At 39.4% G+C, this 22,406-nt stretch overlaps 1 protein-coding gene and 1 pseudogene across 1 annotated transcript; one reads left to right on the forward strand and one right to left on the reverse strand.

Moving 5' to 3' along the window:
- Window positions 1-18: 18 nt before the first annotated feature.
- Window positions 19-5,542, forward strand: LOC146473959 (uncharacterized). Its single transcript, XM_085117993.1, has 2 exons — window positions 19-113; window positions 4,150-5,542. The coding sequence occupies exon 2, from the start codon at window positions 4,172-4,174 to the stop codon at window positions 4,967-4,969; it is 798 nt and encodes a 265-aa protein (XP_084974119.1). The 5' UTR covers window positions 19-113; window positions 4,150-4,171; the 3' UTR covers window positions 4,970-5,542.
- A 1,456-nt stretch (window positions 5,543-6,998) lies between these two features.
- Window positions 6,999-8,400, reverse strand: LOC146473960 (zinc finger MYM-type protein 1-like; annotated as a pseudogene).
- Between the last annotated feature and the right edge of the window lie 14,006 nt (window positions 8,401-22,406).

The raw sequence follows: 22,406 nt of genomic DNA on the forward strand, positions 1-22,406 counted from the left end.
GCGTTGCGTGACTTTGCGTGATGGGATTGGGCACAAGTGCATGCTGCTTTTGAGAAGAGCGTTAAAAAGTGGGCTTTGCAGCTCAATTTATCGACTGTTTTGCTTCGGTAAAGGTAAGGAAAACCACACAAGGACATATTAGAAAGAAAGTAGAATAGCCTAAAATGTTATAGAATATCACAAACCCTAAGGCAACTTATTCCTTGGGCAAAATATTATTAATGGCCGCTTAAAAATTTCCGGCCTTAATACTAATAGCTTTTCCCAGTATGATCACTATCCAAAACAGGCCGGCCGTGTGTAAATGTGATGGCCTCGTTCTTCCTCAAAACTACACATGCTGTAAGCGGTATAGATCAGAATTTCCGATTCACGCTCGCTGTACGTTTGTAAATGAGAGCGGTACGAAAACCTTAATCTCTTTTGTGACCCAAAAATGTCTTTGTTCCTGTTAACAATGTGGAAAAATGAAGCATGTTAAGGGACCGATCGTTTATTACGTCCTGGGGGGGGGGGGGGGGGTAATTTTTTACCTTGAACGAAAAGTGAGGGGGGTAAAATTTTAAGACATACAAAAGGTACCAACTCAATGTATTTAGCAATCATTCTTCTCATCAATCATAGAGTTGGTAAAATCGACTAGATACTTCTCCATATTCCCGGCATAGTAAATCGAACGTTCGAAAATTGAACTCAATCGAACTCAATCCGTGGATTTGAGTTCGATTGAGTTCGGCAATCGAACAAAATCGAACACCAGACTTTCAGTGAGTTCGATTTCCGAACAAATCGAATTCAATCAAACAAATCGAACTCAATCCAACTAAATTCATCTGATTGTGTTCGATTGAGTTCGGAAACCGAACTCAATCGAACACAATTTAATTGATTGAGTTCGATTGGCTCTGCTAAACCTATATAAAGCAAGCCCATCAAAGCAGGTTTTTCGGATCTTGTGTCTTATAGGGGGCCTCGATCGATGGTAACGGTCGATATGTCGGTCGACACACGGTCGACTCACGGTCGATATCTCGGTCGATGTATCCACCGAGTATCGGTCGATTGTCGGTCGAGTATCGGGCGAGTGTCGGTCGAGCATCGGCCGCTATATAGGCGACGTATCGACCGATCATTGGATCACCTTCGGTCGAGAGATCGACCGACAGTCGGTCGCGATAGCATCGGCAGAGTGTCGGCAATTTATCGGTGAACCGTCGGTCAAGTATCGGTAAAGTATCGGTCGATGAATCGGCCGATACTCGGTCGACACGAAAAAGGAACGAGGATTTTGCTTTGTTTTAAACCGGTTAAACCGGGACACTACAGTGTAATACGCTGGCATATTTTTGCGCTTTCTCTTGACCTAACGTGGTAAAATGATGCAATGGTGGAAGAGTCAAATGAGATAACGACAGACTATCGACCGACTATCGGTCGTTATTGATATGACGACTGATATTGCGGTGCGCAATGTACATGAATGTCGATCGAGATAAGGAAGAAGTGTCGAAAAAACATATCGATGGAATATCGACCGATATATTGGCCGATACTATCGGCCGGTAAGCGGTGAAATATCGATGAAGTATCGGTGATGTGTCGGTGAAGTGTCGGTGTATTTCTATCTATATCGGCCGACAGCCACCTCGGTCGATGCGACGACTGCCATAGCGGTACAACATCGACCGAGTCATCCCCAATTAGCGACCGAGTGTCGACCGAGTAGCGACCGAGGCTCGACCGAGATATCGACCGTCAGTCGACCGTGAGTCGACCGACATATTGACCGTTACCATCGACCGAGGCCCCCTATAAGACACATGATCCGGTTTTTCTTGTGCCTTGTTACAATTTATTCAATAACGTTTTCTTCAACGTTTTCCCGGTTTTACACAAATCACGAATTCGAAAATCGAACGTTCGATTTGGTTCGATTGATTTTTTTTTTCTTTTCGGTGAGTTCGATTTCGTTCGATTGCCAAACTCAATCGAACTCAATCCACGGATTGAGTTCGATTGAGTTCGATTTAATAAGTTCGATTGAAATTTAGTTCGATTGGGTTCGATTTACTATGCCGGGCCATATTGCTACTATTCTTTAGAGCGACAAAGATCTTGCATGTAATAGGTTGAGTAATGACATAGACAGGCAAACCGTGTATTTCATCAAGCAGTTTATCTCTGAAGGCTTGTTTATCTGGGCAAAAAAATTGACTAACAGACAAATAGAGATGGTAGGCTTCTTCAAAATCTATATATCCACATCCATACATCAAATGCTCCTGTACTGCTCTCAAACCCCGAGCTGCTTTGAACTTCTGTGTACCTTCCTTTGACGAGTGAAGAATAGACTCCAGCAATAACAAAAAATCGTTATAATTTATCAAGACATTGAAGAGATATTTTAAGGTACGTTCCCTTACTTGAATTTCGCCTAACTTCTGATTTGTTTCTCTTGCCAGTTCAGATTCAGAGAACTAGCGATTTCTGCGTGTAACCAAGCGTTGTGCCCATCAACTTCTCAACAATTCAACCACCAGGCCAACCATTGGGGGGGAGGGGGGGTAAACTTTTCAAACTGTCATTGTAGTGGGGGGTAAAACTTTCGTTTGAAAAATTTGGGGGGGGGGGTAAAATTTTCATACACTCGATTTTTTAGAAAACCACCGCCCCCCTAGGACATAATAAATGATCGGTCCCTAAAAAGCTTATATTTTTTCATGTATTTTTATCATGTAATACCATGTAAGTACATACTTTCTCAAACTCATTAATAATTCATGAAGAGAAAACAAAGAAAATCACTACCGTGACCGTGGTTTGGGTATGTGATCCTAATTACCATAAAATTTTTCCAACTTTAGCCTTGTATTTCTCCAAGAATTATTGATCATTTGAGAAGCCATATCAAACACTCAAAAGTGTGTTTCATCAGATATCCAAACACCTCGAACTTGTTTAAAAAAACTCGGCTGCGCCTCGTTTTTTCAACCTACTTCTCAGTGTTTGGATATCTGATGAAACACACTTTCTCGTGTTTGATATATTACATTACTACCGAATCATTGCTGAGGTCATTGTCACGTCTACGAGTTGGCTAGAATCATCTCATATCCAACAAGCGTGAGTGGAATAATAATTATTGTTTTATTAAAATTGCTAGATCTTGCTGATTTTGCATTTCAAGAATTATTAAACCAGAAGACAATTTAATGGTCGCTATTTCCTCGGGCATGGTATAATAATGCTCATATACCATGACTGCTAAGCCAATCAAATCCCTGGAATTGCATCATACAAAGCTCCAGTTTTTAATAAGAGCCATTAGCATTAGTGTGCCCTGAGTGGTTTACACAAGCCCTGCAGTAGCCTGTTCAAGGCTCCTAGCGCCCCCCTCATTTTCGTACCCTCGCACTCTCCTTTGCGCATCTCTCTAGGAGCCTGGGACAGGCTAGCCCTGCAGGTACTTTGGAGTTTGTTTGTTTATAGTTTTGAACATCAATTTTGCCTCAAGTTTTTTTCTGAAATAATTTATTAAATGAATTTTCTCTTTTCAATTTTTTTCTGAACCTTGTTAATAGTATTGGGCCATCCACTTCATTAGCCATACAGCTATATGGATTGTCCAAGCTTCTTGCCCAATTTTTAAGCGCAGCTTTTCTTTAATTTACATTTACCCTTCAGTAGAGTCATTGCTGTTTAGTTTATTACTGAGATTATCCTTTTGTAAATAGACAAAAAAGTTAAATAAAGTTTAAAACAAGTAGGAGTTTTTCATCAGGTCTAAAACACGAGGCGCAGCCGAGTGGTTTTAGACCCGATAAAACACGTGCTGCAATTTTTTGAACGGCTTCAAAAACATTCCTGAAAAAGCGTCTGTCTGATATCTAGGTTATCGCATCCTAAACTAGTATGAAGGCAGTCACTAGTTTAGAATAAGTAATTAGACTTACATGTAGTGATATCCCTAATGGGTGATTCTGGTGTAAGGGTTTTAGAGTTCTGGGAGAGGTGCTCTGTGAATTTTCATGCCATTGGGACCATGATAGCTTGCTATTTTTTCCTCCTGTGGCCTCTATGACTAGGGAAGTGCTTTCTTTTAATTGCTTTGCTAATATTAGGCAATTCTTCCATTTGCCCTTTTTCAAGGTTTGGTGAGTAACAAAGCATTATGGCTACAAGTAACAACAAGAATTTCATTGAACCTGATCACATGGATTGTGCAATAATGACCAAAGAAGAAAAACATTTTCAATGCAGGAACTGTGGCAAGTATTTTGGCTGCGCATGGTATTTGAACAGTCATATAAGAACGTATTGTACAGAGAAACCTTATAAATGTGGTCAGTGTAACAAGTGTTTTAGTGCAGCAGAATATCTTCAACGGCATAAAAGTTTACATAGTGGAGAGAAACGTTTTAAATGTGACCAGTGCGGGAGATGTTTTAAACAAGCAGGAAGTTTAAAGCGTCACAAGATCACACACAGTGGGGAGAAGCCATATGTTTGTGATCAGTGCAACAAGTGCTTTGCAGACTCGGCAATGCTAAAGAGACATTCAAGAATACACAGCGGAGAAAAACCTTATGAATGCAGCCAGTGTCATAAGTGTTTCTTACAGTCAGATTATCTAAAACATCACCAAAAAACGCACAGTGAAGAGAGACCTTTTGCATGCAATCAGTGTGACAAGTGTTTCAAACAATTGCCCCATCTTTTGGATCATAAAAAGACACACACTGGAGAAAAACCGTTTCAATGTGGGCATTGTGACAAACGTTTTGCTCTGAGAAGCGGCTTGAACAGGCATGTGAGAACACACAAAGGAAAGAAAAATTTTGACCATGGCACATCTCAAGAAAAACTCAAGCAGCATCAAAAAACACATGATCTGAAAACTAAGCCAATGTCAGTGAAGAATGAGTCACAGGAAGACAACTCCTTCACTGTCACCATTTATGAACTTTAGAACAACATTAACAAATGGAAATCAATGAGTGGCTTACTGTTACAAAGAAGAGGAAAATCTTTTTGACTGAAAGTAGTGACCGGTCATCCCATCAACCAGGCAAGAAAATTCTAACTGCTGTTACAAAAACCAACCAGCATGTGATATGTATTATTAATAAGTGTTAACAAGTGTTTTACAGGAAAAATACATGTAAATCCCGATCAAGGGCGCTGCCTAACAGAAGCCCGGTAGCCTGGAGCGCCCAAAAAAATGCTCTGGGTGCCCAAATTTTTTGCAGCAGCACCTAACACTTCACATGTTGGACTCCTAACTTCTTGGCTTTTGGCCTTGTGGGCTCCTTGAAATTTTTCTTAGACAACAGCCTTGTGGATCTGAGTCGTGTATTTTCCATATCCTCAATAGTGAGAATATTGATGATGTTATTTCCTACTTTTTCACGGTTGTTTGTCTGAACAGTCAGTGAAATGTTTTTTGTCTATTTAAAAAAGGAAAATTACATGAAGACATGAATTTTATTTTCTTGTGTTAAAAAAAATATATTTTACTTGCTCGCTCTGCTTGTTCATAAAAATTTTATATTGTTTTTACCACTCTTCTTCTTCTCCTTCGTGCCACTGTGCAATATCCTCTATTTATTTAAGAGAAAAATTTTAAGTCTTGATGTTCCATAAAGGACTCAGTTTTAATAGATACATGTAGCCTTCAATTGAAGCCTGCAGATATGGAACCTGCAGTAGTTGTTAAGTAAAGTTAAATTATTGGAACGTGACCAGGAGAAATTTCCCATCTGTGCTAACCTTGCAAAGACATAAGAATTAGGGCCTTGTTAATTTGCAAGACTGTGCCTTTGAGACTCAAGTTGAGCATACACAGGAAGAATCCAACTTTGTCACAGCAATCACAGGAACAGCACATAGAATGAGCAGGCAGTACAGTTTGAGGGGGAAATGTATTAACTTCTTGAGATAAAAAGCAGAGACCAAAATAAATATTTGGAAGTCCTTTTTGGTCCAGCCGCTATTTTTTTTTACCCTTAATTGTGCTCACCTGTAAACATGCACATGTTGTATATTGTGGTAACAATCTGTTATGGTATACTTATACTCATTTGTCTAGTTTATTTGTATGTAAGGGTATGCGAAGATTACTGTACAAATATTTATTTTTATTTATGAAGAAAAAAAAAAACACTTTAACAGCCATTTATGCTGAGTAATAAATACAAAGATACCAATTTCTATTAAAATCATGCACATTAAAAAAATTACTGTTACAGTTACTTGTTTGAAAATGCAAATACAATCAAGTTAAGATGGCTACCTTTATAGTTGATTAGAGCTTGATCAACTGCAACTGATGAGTTCATACATGATTACGAATATATGAAACATATATTTGGACTGTGCCAGGGTGAAAGAAAGATCCTCGCAGTTATTTACGCAACTAAGCAGTTGCAAAAAGAAAGCCTGAAAAAAATAAGCCTTATCACGGTTTTCGACGCCATAAAACCACTGGGGTGGCCAAGCAAATTGGTTAAACAAAGCTACACCCCCCCCCCCCCCTGTCAATTAAAAAAACAGACCGATTAATTAGGGAGTTAAAGATGCAATAAGAACGCCAAAAAAGCAGTAGATTTAGTAAGCAAAGCAATAACTTTGCGCATCACAGTTTTTGGTACGTTTATTTGACGTCAGTGTACGCGGACTAACACGCCAAATTGACTAATTTCGCGTTTAAAGGAGGACGTAGAAAGACGACAAAAAATTTTCCTTTCTCTTTTTCAGTGAACTTGGAATCGGGCAGTAAGAATCCGCCTGCAGGAAAATTTGCCCTAACATTAAGAAGAAAAAAAAAATAGCGAGTTAGAATTATCGTGATGAAGTTTAAAAGAACGCGAATTCTCTTTATAGATAAATTATAGATGTTTTCGCTTCCATCACGTCGTCTTATCTTTAACTCCCTACTAAAAAAATACAAATCGGTCATAAGGCGTACAAGGATTCATGTTACATAGACATACTTCTGTTCACAATGCCACAGTTTGTGTCGACTTTGTCGAAAAGGACACCTTTATGGGGATATCGTATGTTGAAAATGTACCAAAACTGCTTCCTGTTTGCTTTTTCTCCGACAAAGTTGTTGGCAACATCCACCAGATTTAAAACATCAGTTTTATCTTTATGGACGTGGAGTATCATCAGATGGTTTAGTCTGGAATCGCCGGTTGTTGCACGCAAGTACGTTTTCCGACTCGTTTTAATGCGGAAAAGAATCGCTCACTAACTGCATTTGTTGCTGGCATCACCAGTATCAGCTTTCCCAGGATGCAAACTTCGCTCAAGATAATTTTGCTTGAGCTATCAAGGGATTGATAAAAGGACACCAGATCAGCGACGTCAAACTTCGAAGTATCATATCCCATTGACTCTGCAATCTGTGGTAATAATCGCAGCTGTCCTTCCAACTTGTACGAATCTACATCTTCTCCATACGTTTTGACCACTTCAGCTAACTCAGTTTCGTATGGCGCAGAGGAAATTGACTTTAAAATTAGCTCCTGGATGTTCTGGTAGATTCTAAAATCCTTCTGGTCAAATCTCGAGGTGATGCACTGCGTTGCAGTATCTATCGCTGCGTAATAGATTTCTCTGTAGTGGTCTTTTGGGGCTTCAGCAAAGTGATGTGTATCCAGTGCTCCAATCTCTAGCCTTGACGGTGCCTTTCGCTTCCTGGGCAACTTGGGATCTTCAATGTTCTGAATGTCGTTTGTTTTGCGCTGCAAAATTCGAGACCAAAATAGTTCAAATGAGGCTTCATTCCAATCTTTTTATAACGTTTTCACCACGTCATGGGCAAGCCGGTTACCCTGAGCCGCTGAAGTGGATGAATTTTGCAAGGCGCGACTCAGATTGTCGGTTTGCTTGAGCAGCCGCTCTCTTAAAGAACAACCGAAGTAAAAATTAAAACTGTTCATCATGCTTTGAACACCTCGGATTCTCGCTTTCATTTCAGTGTCCTTTAACACAGTTAGCGACCAGTCCCACAGTTCCATGAGTTCAGTATGATTATTAATCACCGCTGCTAGCGCTTCGCCCCGCGCGCACAGTCCATCTTGTAGTGCAAAATGCGTGTACACCGCGTGATTCATTCTTAGTTTCGGCTCTTATTTTGTCCAGCTTTGTATTCCTTTGCGGAGAATTTTTAACCAATTTGCCAATTTCTCTAACTGTCTCGAGTGAATCGCTGATGCATTTAACGGATTTGATGGCATCGGCGACGGCCAGGTTTAGGGCATGTCCATAACAATGTGTGTACAAACATTTCTCGTTGATATTCTTGATTTGCGTAGCTACTCCAGTTTTTTCGCCTGCCATTGTTGCTGGACCATCGTAACACTGACCACGAGCTCGCTGGATGTTTACATTCATTCTCAGTAAAGTATTCTTCAGTACTGCCGCTACCTGATCTGCAGTTGTCCTTTCTAAGGGATGCATTCCAATGAAGTCTTCGTGTACAACAAAAGATTCATCGACCCAGCGAATGCAAATTACTAACTGCTCCTTGTTAGATACATCCGCAGTTTCGTCGGCCATGATTGTAAAAATGTCGCATTCTGAATGTTCGTCGATATTTGACGCAGAACCCCTAAAGCCATGTCCTCTAGCATCTCATTTTGAATTACTGGGGATGTGAATTTGTCACCTTGCTTCTGAAGCCACTCTAGAATCTCTGGGTTTTCCTGAGAACGTTGTTTCAGCAACTGATGAAAATTGGAGTTTTCTTCACTTGCCGTCTCAGAGACCCAGTCTCCTCTTAAGGGCAATGCCTGTCGAGCTAAATACCTGATGTTTGATAGGATGGTTAGCAAAATCTTTTTATTCTTTCTCTTCTCTAGTGAATGCTGTTCAGATATTAACTCTCCGATATCACCACGCGCTGTTGAAGGTACAGTGACATACCTCGCCATTGCTTCCAAATGTGCGTCAGATGATTCGTGCTTGTGAAATCCCTTTTTCGTGTCAGTGGCGTTTTTCCAGTTGCTAAAGCCATTCTGTGTAAATGCTGGATCTGCGTTTAAGGACGTCAGCATGTTGCTTTAGAGTGCTTTTAAGCAGATATGGCAAAAAACTACATCTCTCGTCTCATCGTAATGTAGCCACTTGTATCGTTCAAACCATGCTGGCTGAAATGACCTCTTTGTTAGCTTCTTACTGCCAAATGTCTTCGCTGGGAATTTAAAATTCTTAGGCTGATTTGGGCTTTTAGATGCTACATAGACTTGATCCAACGGACCCGATTTCTCGATCTGTAGAGAAATGTAGAGTGGAGAAGGAACGTTGCTTGTAAGGACAACAAAAGATCTTCCAGTAAGATATCACAAACAAAGCAATTTTTTGAAAAGGGGTGAATATTTGCCGAGAAATTGCCGTAAAGGCGTTGGGGGGCGGTACTCAGTTTGTGTAGCGGGAATTCAGTTTTTCAAGCACTGTACGTTTCCTCAAGTTTTCGCTTTGAGGGGACACTTCGGTGCTGCGCATACACTCTGCGCATCTGGAGATATTCGGATTTCCTAGCTATGGGTGGTGTCTACTAACACAGGGTTATTTTCAAGTTTGCGCGGTTTAAAACTAGGCGGAGAAAGCAAAACTTAGCAAGTGCTCTTAGTATCCAAAATGAAAATTGGGGGTAACCTTGCATTTTTCAGAAATAATAAAGCTTCAATTTGGAAAAAAAATAATAAACGATTGCTTTGTTTTTTACAGCTTTTTAGAATAATTGTTGCTAAATTATCTCTAAAAAATGCGTGGTTGCTTCCAATTTTCTTTTTGGATTCCAATAGTCCTTGCTAAGATCTACTTTTCCCGCATAGTCATAAACTGCGCAAACTGAATACTTCGGTATTAGTAGGCACCGTCCTTAAGAGTTGTAACTCAAAAAAGATTTGACCGATTTCACTCAAATCTGGCCAGATACTAGAAAAATTTATAATCAACATAAAAGTGTCGGCAAACTGGATAATTCTAAAAATTATTTCCTCAAAAGCCATTCCCGTGCGTTCACTCGGCATCTTTTTCTCGCAGTTATAAAAATGTTCTGTAACTTTTGAATGCGATTGAATTAAGGAAAACCTCAACACGTTTTTTGGCCCTTGGAATCCTGACCAAGAAAAAAATATTTTCCAAATATAAAAATTGAATTGAGTTGGAACTCTAGCACGACGATTTGGACCTTACAATAATACAATACAATACAACTGAATTTACTGATTAAACTCTCCCCGGGGGTCTTTTCAGAGCCTAAAAACTATCTAATAACTACAATAATTACAAAGCAATTTAAAAGAAAAAAATGTTAAAAATAAAATATTAAAAATTAAAATCGACTCGTTAGAAGATAATTTATTAACTTGCGCTTAAAAATGTTCGTCGAGGAGCTCAATTTTATATCACTAGGTAAGATGTTCCAAATGGTTAGTGCGCGCCGATAAAAAGCTTCGCTGGCCCGTAGCACTCTTATAGCGCGGTATGTGCAGTAAATTTGCATTGCGAGTGGAGCGGCCGCTAATCGTGCCCCTCTTAATAAATCTGGAACCACAGTTACTCGGTGCCATACCGTTCATGCACTTAAATGTCAATAAGGCATCAAATACTAAATAGTAAAACTGGCATCCAACAAAGCTGTTTAAGGATCGGTGTAATATGGTCGAATTTTCTTGATCTGGTCACTATGCGGGAAGCAAAGTGACCAAAGACCTTGAAGTTTTAACTGCATGAAAAACTTCGAAATTCATTTTCTCAAAGAAAAAAGAAAACAAACAAATAACCACATTCATAAAAAAAAAATGAAATATTTGAATAGTCAGTTCTATAAGCTTTAATTCGATATAGAGAGGTGTTACGCCCGTTAAACTGGAGGCACCTCTGAAGGTACAGGTTAAACCTTAATTAAGGCTAAGAACATTTTATAACCTTGTTTATACTAAGGACGTGGTACCCTTTCAAGATGATGACTGATACCAGCTTTAAATAGAGGAATCACAAGGGTAACAGGCCCGTAGCAAGGCTAAAACAACTGAGAGGGCTTAGCAAAATGGTGAAACAAAACTACCACCCCCCCCCCCCCCCCCCACTTTCACTCAAAAACAGACTGACTTGGGAGTTTAAGATGCAATGAGAACATCAAAAAAACCCGGTAGATTTAGTAAGTAAAACAATAACTTTGCACCTGGATCACACTCTCAGGTCATGTTTTTACCTTTTCTTTAATGTGGACTACCACGTGAAGTTTCCTAATTTCACGTTTGAAGGACGACGTAGACAAACGAGGACAAATTTTTCTTTCTCTTTTTAAATTTGGAATCGGGCAGTAAGAATCCGACTGCAGGAGAATTTTTTTTCTCTGGTCTTGAGGACATATTTGTGTGGCTTTTTTGTGTGACAACGCGGGAACACTAAATTGTTATAAACTAATGACATTTGTATTGCTTAAAATGAGCGGATGTCTTAGAAAACAAGTAGTGGAGCAACTACAAAATACAGGGCCACTTTGGTCCACACACATAAGAACTACACATAACACAATAGAACGACACATTTAACACAATAGATGCTATTATTATGTAAATAAGTGGCCCTGTATTCTATAATTTAGCCCAAGTAGTTTATTTCGACAGCTATCACGGCTTCAGATCTGTTGATTTCAATCCATTTCGATTCTTGTTTCCTATTCACAAGATAGGAGTGCCTGTTAGCGAAGGAAACTGACAGGTAGTAAACAGACTATTAAAGGTTGTGAAAAGGCACTCGGCAGCGTCAGAATTCAACATTAATTTGTTTTAACTATAAATTTTTTGGCACATTGCTTTTTAACTTCCAAAAATTCTGGGGGAGGCTCAGGCCCCCCCTGCCCCTCCCCCCGCTACGGGCCAGGGTAATTTTCGTTGCACCGGGGTTAATAGCCTGAGCGATGAATAAGTGAATAGGTTTGGCAATAATAGTGAATGGATAGTTTTTAATTATAACTGGCATATGAATGTTGCCACAAGTCAGAAATACATTACCATTTGCCAGAATAGCAAGAGATCTAGAACGAGACACTGAAATATTTTTGTTCTGTGCTACAGTCGCTCTAAAATATATCTTGATCCCCAAGAAGTTAGAGAACAAAAATCCCTTCCGCCTGACCGTGGGGGTCTCGGTACGAGATTAGGTTGTCACACGTTATAGAGAAGGATTGCGTGACGAGATTCATGTCGGCGTGTCGCTTCGTCGCTTGAATGGTCGTGGTGCGGTCTTTGCAGCTCAGACTGTTTTCCTTCGATAAAGGTAAGGAAAACCACGCAAGAACGAGTTAGAAAGAAAGTAGAATAGCTTTAAATGTTGTAGAATACCACAAACCCTAAGGCAACGTATTTCTTGTGCAAACTGATTCCCGCTTTAAAATTTCTCGCTGCGTTACCAAATGCCAAAACAGGTCTTTTGTAAATGTCATGTCAGTTACGGTGTGCTTCTTCCCAGAAATTGCACATTCTGTAAAGATCATGGGCCAGATTTCCGGACAATACTAAAATATTCAACGTACATACATTTTCTGATTCCAACTTGATTCATACTCGCTGTTTGTGCATGAATGAGAGTGGTGCGAAAACCTTTCGCTCGCCTACAGGTGACAAAAATTATATATTTATTCCTACAGTAGAACCTCCCTTTGCGACCACCTCTCGTAAGCGACCACCTCTCATTAGCGACCACTTTTCCAAAATACCAAAAGTTTTCAGGTGAAATCGCTATAGATGGAACCTCTCGTAGGCGACCACCTCTCGTAAGCGACCACCTCCCGTAAGCGACCACTTTAAGGGATGATTGTTTGAAATTTTCAATTGTCTTCAACCTCCCGTAGGCGACCACTTGACACACAATCTGCTGTATCTCTCACAAGCGGAAATTGAAAAATGTGTCGCTTTAACATATTGGCCACATCATTACAGTGGACGCCGTAAATCTTACAGTCTGCAGAAGTGTTGAAGCATTGAAACGATTGATAAAATACACATGCACTTTACTTCACACTGAAATAAACTTTAATCAGATTGAATCCTTTGTAGGAAAGAAAAGCTTTCTTATCTTTTATCTCTCTTATCTTTTTGCTTATGTTCCGTTCCCTGAAAATTTAGACAGCGCCACCTGAAGTAAGAAAAGAGTCAAGTTTCTTTCACAATAATTGTCTCAATCGCTGTATTAAGTCATTTGTGAGATAAAAACCATAACCACCATAGACCCTAAGATTTTTTGCCTAGAATAGTTTTGGACCAGTCTTAATATACCTGTAGCTAAGAAAAGTTATTACTGTGGGTTTCGATAAGCTCTGGCAAAAGGGTTAGGTCTCCGCAATTACTATATGTAAATTACCCGAAATTAAGACCCCATGTGGTCTGACCTCTGGTAAGCGACCACCTCCCGTAAGCGACCACAGATCCTTGACATTATGGGTGGTCGCTTACGGGAGGTTCGACTGTATTAACAGCGTTGAAGCATGTTAATTATTTTTTTCCGTAGATTCGTATCATGTAATGCCATATACTGCAGGATAATCATTCCTGAGATCATTGTGTACATACACATATAAGCTTACACCTCTTCAGCACATTTAAACATAAACAAATTACACTGTATAAACGCTAGAAAAGTGCATTTGATGATCTCAATCCCAGGTTCTCTCTCCTTTGCCAAGTTGGTGATGATGCCATCCACCCCTGGAAAATCTGTGGGGGATGCCAGATCACATCCCAAGATTCCTTCATTCAATCAATGTTGTCCCATTCAATCTTGACTCCAATCTGTATTCAGGCCTGTAGCAGGGGGAGGGGCAGAGGGGGCTTGAGCCCCCCCCCCCCCCCAGAATTTTTGGAAGTTACATAACAATTCGCCAAAAAATAAATAATTAAACCAAATTAATGTGCAGTAATCAGTCTTGAACTCTGACATTGCAAATGCCTTTTCACAACCTTTCAAAAATGTGTTTACTACCTGTCAGTTTCCTTCACTAACAGTTTGTTTTTATATACAACAACAACAACAACAACAAAAGTACTCCTACCTTGTGAATCGGAAATAAGAATCAAAATGGATCGAAATCAACAAATCTTAAGCCCTAAAAGCTGTTGAAGAAATAAACTACTTGTTTTCTAAGACATCCGCTCATTTATAGCATACAAACGTCCTTAGACCTCCTTAGTGTATAACAATTTAGTGTTCGCACGTTGTCGAAAGACACACAAATATGCCCTCTCAAGAGAAAAAATTCTCCCACAGTCGGATTCTTACTGCCTGGTTCAAGCCAAATTTTAAAAGAGAAAGAAAAATTTGTTGCCGTTTGTTTACGTCCTCCTTCAATCGTGAAATTAGGAAACTTCACATGGCAGTGCACGTGAAAGAACCTGAAAATAATGTATCAAAAAGTTTGATGCAGGTGTAAAGTTATTGTTTTACTTACTAAATCTACTGGGGTTTTTTATGTTCTCGTTGCATCTTAAACTCCCTAATCAGTGTGTTTTTTTTGGGGTGACGCGGGGGGTGGGGGTAGTTTTGTTTAACCATTTTGCTAAGCCCCCTCAGTTGTTTTAGCCTTGCTACGGGTCTGGTATTGGGAGTACGTTCTTTCCACATTGGCTTGTCACACAATCTTTCCTCCCCAAGCCAAAAGAGCGTCAGTGAGGGAGGCAACTGCAGGTTCTCCGGAGTGTTTTTGTTTATAGTTTTGAACATCAACTTTGCCTCAAGTTTTTTCTTCAGGTATCTACGGTGTTATGTAAGTTATCCCATCTCAGACTAAGTGATTACTATAATGAAGTTGTTGTAACTAGTCAGCTAGGCTGTTATTAGGTCCATCCCACACAGGGCAACAATAGTCAAAATATGGTTTGTCAATAGCTTAATGATATACCGTAAAATTCCGAAAATAAGCTCCTCCATGTATAAGCCCCTCCGTATAGAAGCCCCCCAAATCGGAAATGCAAAAATACCTCCTATAATAAGCCCCTCTGAATATAAGCCCCGGGGGCTTGTTTTTGGAAATTATTCTCGGATACTATTATTTGACTCAGATGAGGGAGATCTTGAAGCCACTGATGCAGAGAAAACTGATGAAGAATGATATGAGCTTTCATAGTTATCATGAACTTTGAGCCTGAACTACGTTATCAATTTTACTGTATTTCAGTTCTATTAAAGTTTATTGCCGTTGTGTTTGAATTTTCATTGCCATTAATTTGTTACGAATTTCTAGCCAGTTGCACATTCAAAATTTTTGACACAAATTTCCCTCCAATTATAAGCCCAGCCAATTTTGAAACACAATTTCCCTCCTATAATAAGCCCCTCCGAATATAAGCCCCTTCCAAAAATAAGCCCCCCAAAAAGGTCCTTTGAAAAATATAAGCCCTGGGGCTTATTTTCGGAATTTTACGGTAGCAAAATAAATGGCCTCAGTCTTTTCAATGCACCAATACCAGAGGAAGTTTACCCATTAGTCTGCTATGTTGATTATCCTTAGAGAAATCAGGTTTGAAAACCAGGGATTAAATGCCAACCTCTGGAGATCTGAAACCTGGATATTTTTTCTTCTGTTTGACACCCCTCCTGCCCCATCATCTAAGAAATGCAGTTACATGTATGTAACAAGTTGGAGGTGCAGGAATCTCCAGTGCACTAACAGGTGACAAGATAGATAGATAAGCTCTCATTCAAGATGGCAGCTAACCTTTATTTGAAATCGAGGCCATGATGTCAGTGCACCATAAGGCTGTGACAGTGTCACGCAAAAACAATATTGTTACAATGTACAAATTAAATTAGTCTTGCATAAAACCCTTCAATGGGTATTAACCCTGTGAGATCTGTGATCCAACACCAATGTGACCAAAAAGATTCCGGCCCTGCGAATAAAACTGTTGTTCAAGTAAAATCCCAACAGCTGCAGAGCCAAACCAAAGTAAACATGCTCACCAAAGGGTTGCATCATAATTTGTGCATAATTTAAAACTACTGGAACGTGATTAGCAACAGTGCTTTGCATAGCCTCCCTCGTAGATGCCCTCTTTGGCTTGTCATGCAATCTTTCCTCCCAACCTTGGGGAAGAAAGATTGCGTGATGAGCCAAAAGAGCGTCTGCGAGGGAGGCTACGCTTTGCAGAGATCTCTTCTTTCTGCTCAAAAGGAAGCGGGAGATGATAGGAGAAGATAAGTTATACTAGTTTCTTGATGCACTAATGAATGAAACTGGACCATTATCTTAACATTTCCATTTATAAAAATATGACTTTTTTTCATCGTTAAAAGATATTATTTTGACTTTCCAAAGTGACAGCAAAAATAGGTGACATTACTGCTCTCACTATATGCTAATGAAGCTAGAAATGAAAACAACGTCCTTCTATACTGAACAGTACCACACTGGCCAGGGGATTACTGCTATGTATTAAAGCTATGTGAGTACATTTTGCACTGAACACTATGGTGTTGAAGCCGTTTTATGTGGGAAAAAGCACAGAGTTTCGGCCCAGGATAGGTTATCATAGTTACATTAGGAAACTAATACCTGCATATGAAGAATTTAGGTCGAATGTAGAATTTAGTTTAAATTGATCTCATGAATAGCTTAGTACATAACCAACCTTTAGTGTATTTCGACGGTTTTCTTTCTCTTTCTTTCTTTTTCAGTTTTGTTTTTTGGTTCAGATTTGCCAGATTTCAACTCTTAAAAAGAATTGCCCCAGGATTTTTCCGCTGGTTTGAACTTCGTTGTGGAGTAAAAATCTGCTAACATCGTAATGGGGAATGGTGACGGTAATGGGACGGTAATGGGACGGTGATTTTGGAAGGAATTCAAACCCTCATGCAAAAAAATCTACTGCAGGTTGAAAAGAATTGCCTTGAGTCCATTATAAGTTGTCATTTTAGTGCTTGTTGGACCGTAATAGTGATAGCTATACATCTTCTCAAAAATGGCAAGTCTGGGATAGGGTAGGGCGTTGTGATGTCTACTCTAGTTTAGGATATTTGCAAAATACACTGAACTATGGCTTGGTAAAGTGTAAGAGTTTCCGAGTTCCAGGAGAGGTACTCTGCGAATTTTTATGTCATTGGGGCCATGCCGGCATGCTATGTTTTTTCCAGCTCTGGCCTTTCTATGACTAGTGTAGTGCTTTCTTTTGCTTTAATCATATTTTGCAATTCTTCCATTTGTTCTTTTTCAAGGTTTGGTGAATAAGGAAGCATTATGGCTACTAATAACAACAAGAATTTCACTGAAACTGGTCACATGGAAAATGCAGTTACAATCGCAGAAGCGAAGCGTTTTGAATGCAAGAACTGTGGCAAGTATTTTGGCTGCGCTTGGAATTTGACCAGTCATATAAGAACCTATTGTACAGAGAAACCTTATAAATGTGGTCAGTGTAACAAGTGTTTTAGTGCAGCAGAATATCTTCAACGGCATAAAAGTTTACATAGTGGAGAGAAACGTTTTAAATGTGACCAGTGCGGCAAATGTTTTAGACAAGCGGGAAGTTTAAAGCGCCACAAGCGAACACACAGTGGGGAGAAGCCATATGTTTGTGATCAGTGCAACAAGTGCTTTGCAGACTCGGCAATGCTAAAGAGACATTCAAGAATACACAGCGGAGAAAAACCTTATGAATGCAGCCAGTGTCACAAGTGCTTCAAACAGTCGGAACATCTTAAACAACATAAGAAAACGCACAGTGGAGAGAGACCTTTTGCATGCAGCCAATGTGACAAGCGTTTTAAACAATCGCCCCATGTTATGCAACATAAAAGGACACACACCGGAGAGAAGCCTTTTCAATGTGGGCATTGTGGTAAACGTTTTAATCTTAGTGGTGACCTTAACAGGCATACAAGGACACACAGAGGAAAGAAAGAATTTGGTCATGACACATCACAAGAAACACTCAAGCAGCATAAAAAAACACATGCTATGAAAACTGAGCCAATGTCAGTAAAGAATGAGTCACAGGAAGACAACTCCTTCAGTATCACCGTTTTTGAACTTTAGAACAACATTAACAAATGGAAATCAATGAGTGGCTTACTGTTGCAAAGAAGCTGTTAAAAGGGTTCCCTCAAGAGGAAAATCTTTTTGACTGAAAATAGTGACTGGTCATTCCATCAACCAGGCAAGAAAATTCTAACTTCAAGACATTTAGTGCTGGTTTAATAAAAACAACCAGCATGTGATACGTATTTTTTTAGGCAAAAATATCAAGTCTTGATGTTTCATAAAGAGCTCAGTTTTCCGATAGGCTTGAATTGAAGCCTGTTGAAAATGGAACCTTAAGTAGTTGTTAAGTAAATTTTAAGTAAATCAAACTGCATCTGCACCTTCACAATCTTACTCCTTACCTTCTCTCATCCTTGTTCAACAATTTAATAGCGTCACTTACGTTGTCCTCTTCCAAACTTCCAAATGGCGCTGCAATCCACAGCAAATACTGTGCAAACTTCTTGGGGGTACTTTTCTTCATCCTCTATACACACACCCTGGACGAATTTTGGGGCAAAAAATTCCAGGTTTCTGTGTTCATGTTCTTACCCGTTTTTAAACTTTGAGGTCGACCACGAAACCTGCTCCTTCCAAGGTAGCACGTTTATTTTTTCTTGATTTTTGCCACTCACAAAATATTTTGAAGGACAGCTTTGTAGCATACTGCGTAGCTCGTGGAATACAACTATTCAATTAAGCTTTTCCCTGCTGTACGTTTTGGTTCGCAAAAGGCGCGTTTTGGAGGCATTTTTGCTCAAAGTTATCTGAAGCTCAACGTCAGCAAAATAACCACATTTTCAAGCTGAATATAATATACTTTGATTACTGCACAACTTTCATTCCTGGGAAAAATTATTATTTCATTTAACGCATTCATGTCATTTATCTATATCTCTGTGGCATGACTTCTTGCAGCCGTTCAATAAACTCGCAGCTCGTGCTTTATCAAGTCCAAAACACTAGGCTTTCGCCTCGTGTTTTAAGCTTGATAAAGCACTCCTGCTCGTTTACCAGACTCTACTTAAATTATTGGGACATGACTAGTGAATCTCCCCTTGTCTGTGCTACTTTGAGAAAACATAAGAATAAGGACCTTGTTAATTCACAAGACCGTGCTCCTGAGACTTTGAACATATACAGGGAGAATCGAACTTTATCGCCGCACATTCATGATCACATGAACAGCACATATAATGAGCAGTACAGTTAAAGGGGGAAATGTATTAATGTCTTGAGATAAAAAGCAGAGACCAAATATTTGGAACTCTGTTTTAGTCCAGAAGCCGTTTTTACCCTTTATTGTGCTTGCCTGTAAAACATGCACATAGTTTACATATTGTATATTGTGGTATGGATTTGTTATTGTTTACTCATACTCGTTTGTCTCGTTAATTTTAATTTAGGGCATAAGAAAATTACAAAAATATGTTAATATATTGTTATTGAAGGAAAAATTATTTATGAAGGAAAAAATACACTATACAGCCAAAGACTAGTGGCTCTCATCTACGCTAAGTAACGAATGCAAAGATGTCAATTTCTAGTTAATTCATACACATAAAATTTTTTTATGTTACAGTTACTCATTAGAAAATACAAATACAATCAAGTTAAGATGGCTACCTTTACTTTTATGATTACATTGTGATGATTAAAGCTTAATAAACTGTGCAACTGAGTTAATACATTTATTTACGAAAACAGTTCTTTCTATAGCTGAGTTTAATAGTTTGTCTCGTCGCTTGGATCACAACTTTTCGACCCTTCATCAGGCGATGGTGTCGACTGATTGCGTAACAGAATATGTAGCACCTTGGTTTGTGTTGACTGGTGCGTTTCGATCCTCTTCATAGGCTGTTGTTGATTGTAGGATTTCAATCCTTGTCGTTCAGACTAGAAATTGTCTGTTGTGTTGTTAATTTGATCGTGGGCATCCACGCTTCTGGAATTTCAATTCCATTATCCCTGTTGATGTTATCAGGGTGAAGTCTTATGTGAATAGCCTCTTTAATCCTACGGGTGTACCAATGTGGGTCTCGGTCAATAAACTTAACCTCATCCCAGAGCGGATAGTGACACGTCGCATTGCTGTGTTCTGAAACGGTGGAGGATTGGGTTCGAGCAAGCCGTGTGTCTCTATCGTGTTCTTCAATTCGTTCATGCATAGATCTTCCCGTCTCTCCAATATAGACCTTGCCACACTCGCAGGGAATATTGTAGACTACTCCGTCTTGCTTTGCAAGATCGACAGTGTCCTTAGGTCGCACTAGGTGTGATCTAAGTGTTGTGTCAGATCTGAAAACTGTCTTTATGACCTACTGTTGAAGGCAACGGCGAAGAGCCTCTGACAACCCTTTGACGTATGGTAGCACCGCAGAGGCTGTTATTTTAGTTTTGGTAATGTTTATGTTTACAATTTAAACAATTTCTAGTCTGAACGACAAGGATTGAAATCCTCCAATCGACAACAACCTAAGAGAGGATCGAAACGCACCAATCAACACAAACCAAGGTGCTACTTACACTGTTACGCAATCAGTCGACACCATCGCCTGATGAAGACCAGGCCCCAGTTGTTCAAAGAGCGGATAACTCTATCCAGCCGATAAATCGCTATCCAGCTGATAAAATGTATTGGTTGGAGTACATTTTATCCGCTGGATAGCGATTTATCCGCTCTTTGAACAACTGAGGCCAGCAGAACGTCGCGATCCACATCTATGTGACTCAATCGTGAAACAAACGATTAAACTCAGCTATCAACAGTTTTTTCTTATTTTTTCTGACTTCAAAATTGTAACTTTTAAAATATTTCAGTTTCGTTGAAAATAAGAACCATGGCTAATTAATCGAGCAGTTCTGTTCACTGATAACTGTGATTTATAACTCAATTGGCGCATTATTACAGTCATTTGGAAGCTCTCATAAGCGACCACTTAGGGAATTGGAAAAAGTGGTCGTATCTAGAGCTGGTAGCTTATGAGCCATGCACTGTCGTAAGCGACCAAAAGCTGAAACAGTAGTAGCTGGTCACAGTACCAGCTCAGAGCTTACCAGATCTTTATCTACGAACATTATTAGGCAGTGCTATAAATTTGATAACGAGGTGTATACTTTTATTAAAGAGACGTATCAGAATCGTTGAGTGGTCGCTTACCAGAGCTTAAAAACAAGGGAAAGGACTGGCTGGTAATTTCCAAAAGTGGTCGCGGTCGCTTATGGAAGTGGTCGCTTACGAGAGCTTTTGATTACAAACTGGGTTTCACAGTGGTGAAACTAGCCAGGCTTACGAGAGTGGAGGGCTTCGACTGTATTTTTGTCTAATAGGCCGTTTCACATGAATTGGCAGCCAATTATTAATTTTGACAGTTGTGGCCTAAAATACGGTGTTTGTATGGGAATTCGAGGACAAATTATTCTGTACAAAGTGATTTTAGAGATGAACTGAAGATACTGGGCAAAACATTTTTCCCAATCAACTTTCAGAAGATTAGTTTTGGTGGCAAGTGGCAATAATGTTTAATTTGAAGTTTCCATTCATATATTCATCTCCAAAGCCCGCGGGGAAAGTTTATGGACAGATATGTTTAAAATTTCAAAGTTGAGTTCCGTTATGTCACTCAAATCGCACCCTGAGGCCTCAAGTAAAAATAAAGTCTTTGGCAAACATAAGCACTCATGCACGGGTTTAACAAGCAACTTCTGCTTTATTGCTGCTTCGACGCTTTGCTTGATGTTATCGTTGCCGACCGGTTGTTCAGTTTACGTTACTTTAATTTGTCTATACTTACGAATATAAGTATTTTTTTAAATATAATTCCTCTTTTTTTATTGTAATATGTAGTTTTAGCTCGGTCTAACTAGTACCTGTGTACTATTTATTTACCGAGGTGAAATAAAGTTCTTATCTTCTTAATTCATATTTACGTTTTTCATCAGTGACAATTGTATAAAAGAGTGAATCTCGAGGAGAAAAAATACACCGGCCGATCGGCGACTGACCAGAGAGAGAGGAGAGTATTTAGGAAGATGATAAAAGTACGGCTTATAATCATCAGTATGTTACGGTTCGTGAATTTCGATGTATACAACCACGTTTTAGTCAGAATCACTTCCTCTTAACTTAAACAGTGCGCTTACGGTTAAGCTCCATCTCTGGGCCCCTTAAACTCAAAGTACAACTTAGTCTCTGTAGGGAGTTTTTCTTGAATGCTTTACTTGATAATACAGTCGACTCCCAATAACTCGAACCCTCGCTAACTCGAACCTCGCGCTAACTCGAACCAATTTTCCTTTCCTTTCAGGTCATTTTCTATATAATTTTACCCTCGATAACTCGAACTCCCGATAACTCGAACCTTTTTCAATTTCC

This window comes from Pavona decussata, unplaced genomic scaffold (assembly GCF_977016875.1).
Source record: "Pavona decussata unplaced genomic scaffold, jaPavDecu1.1 SCAFFOLD_92, whole genome shotgun sequence".
NCBI lineage: Eukaryota > Metazoa > Cnidaria > Anthozoa > Scleractinia > Agariciidae > Pavona > Pavona decussata.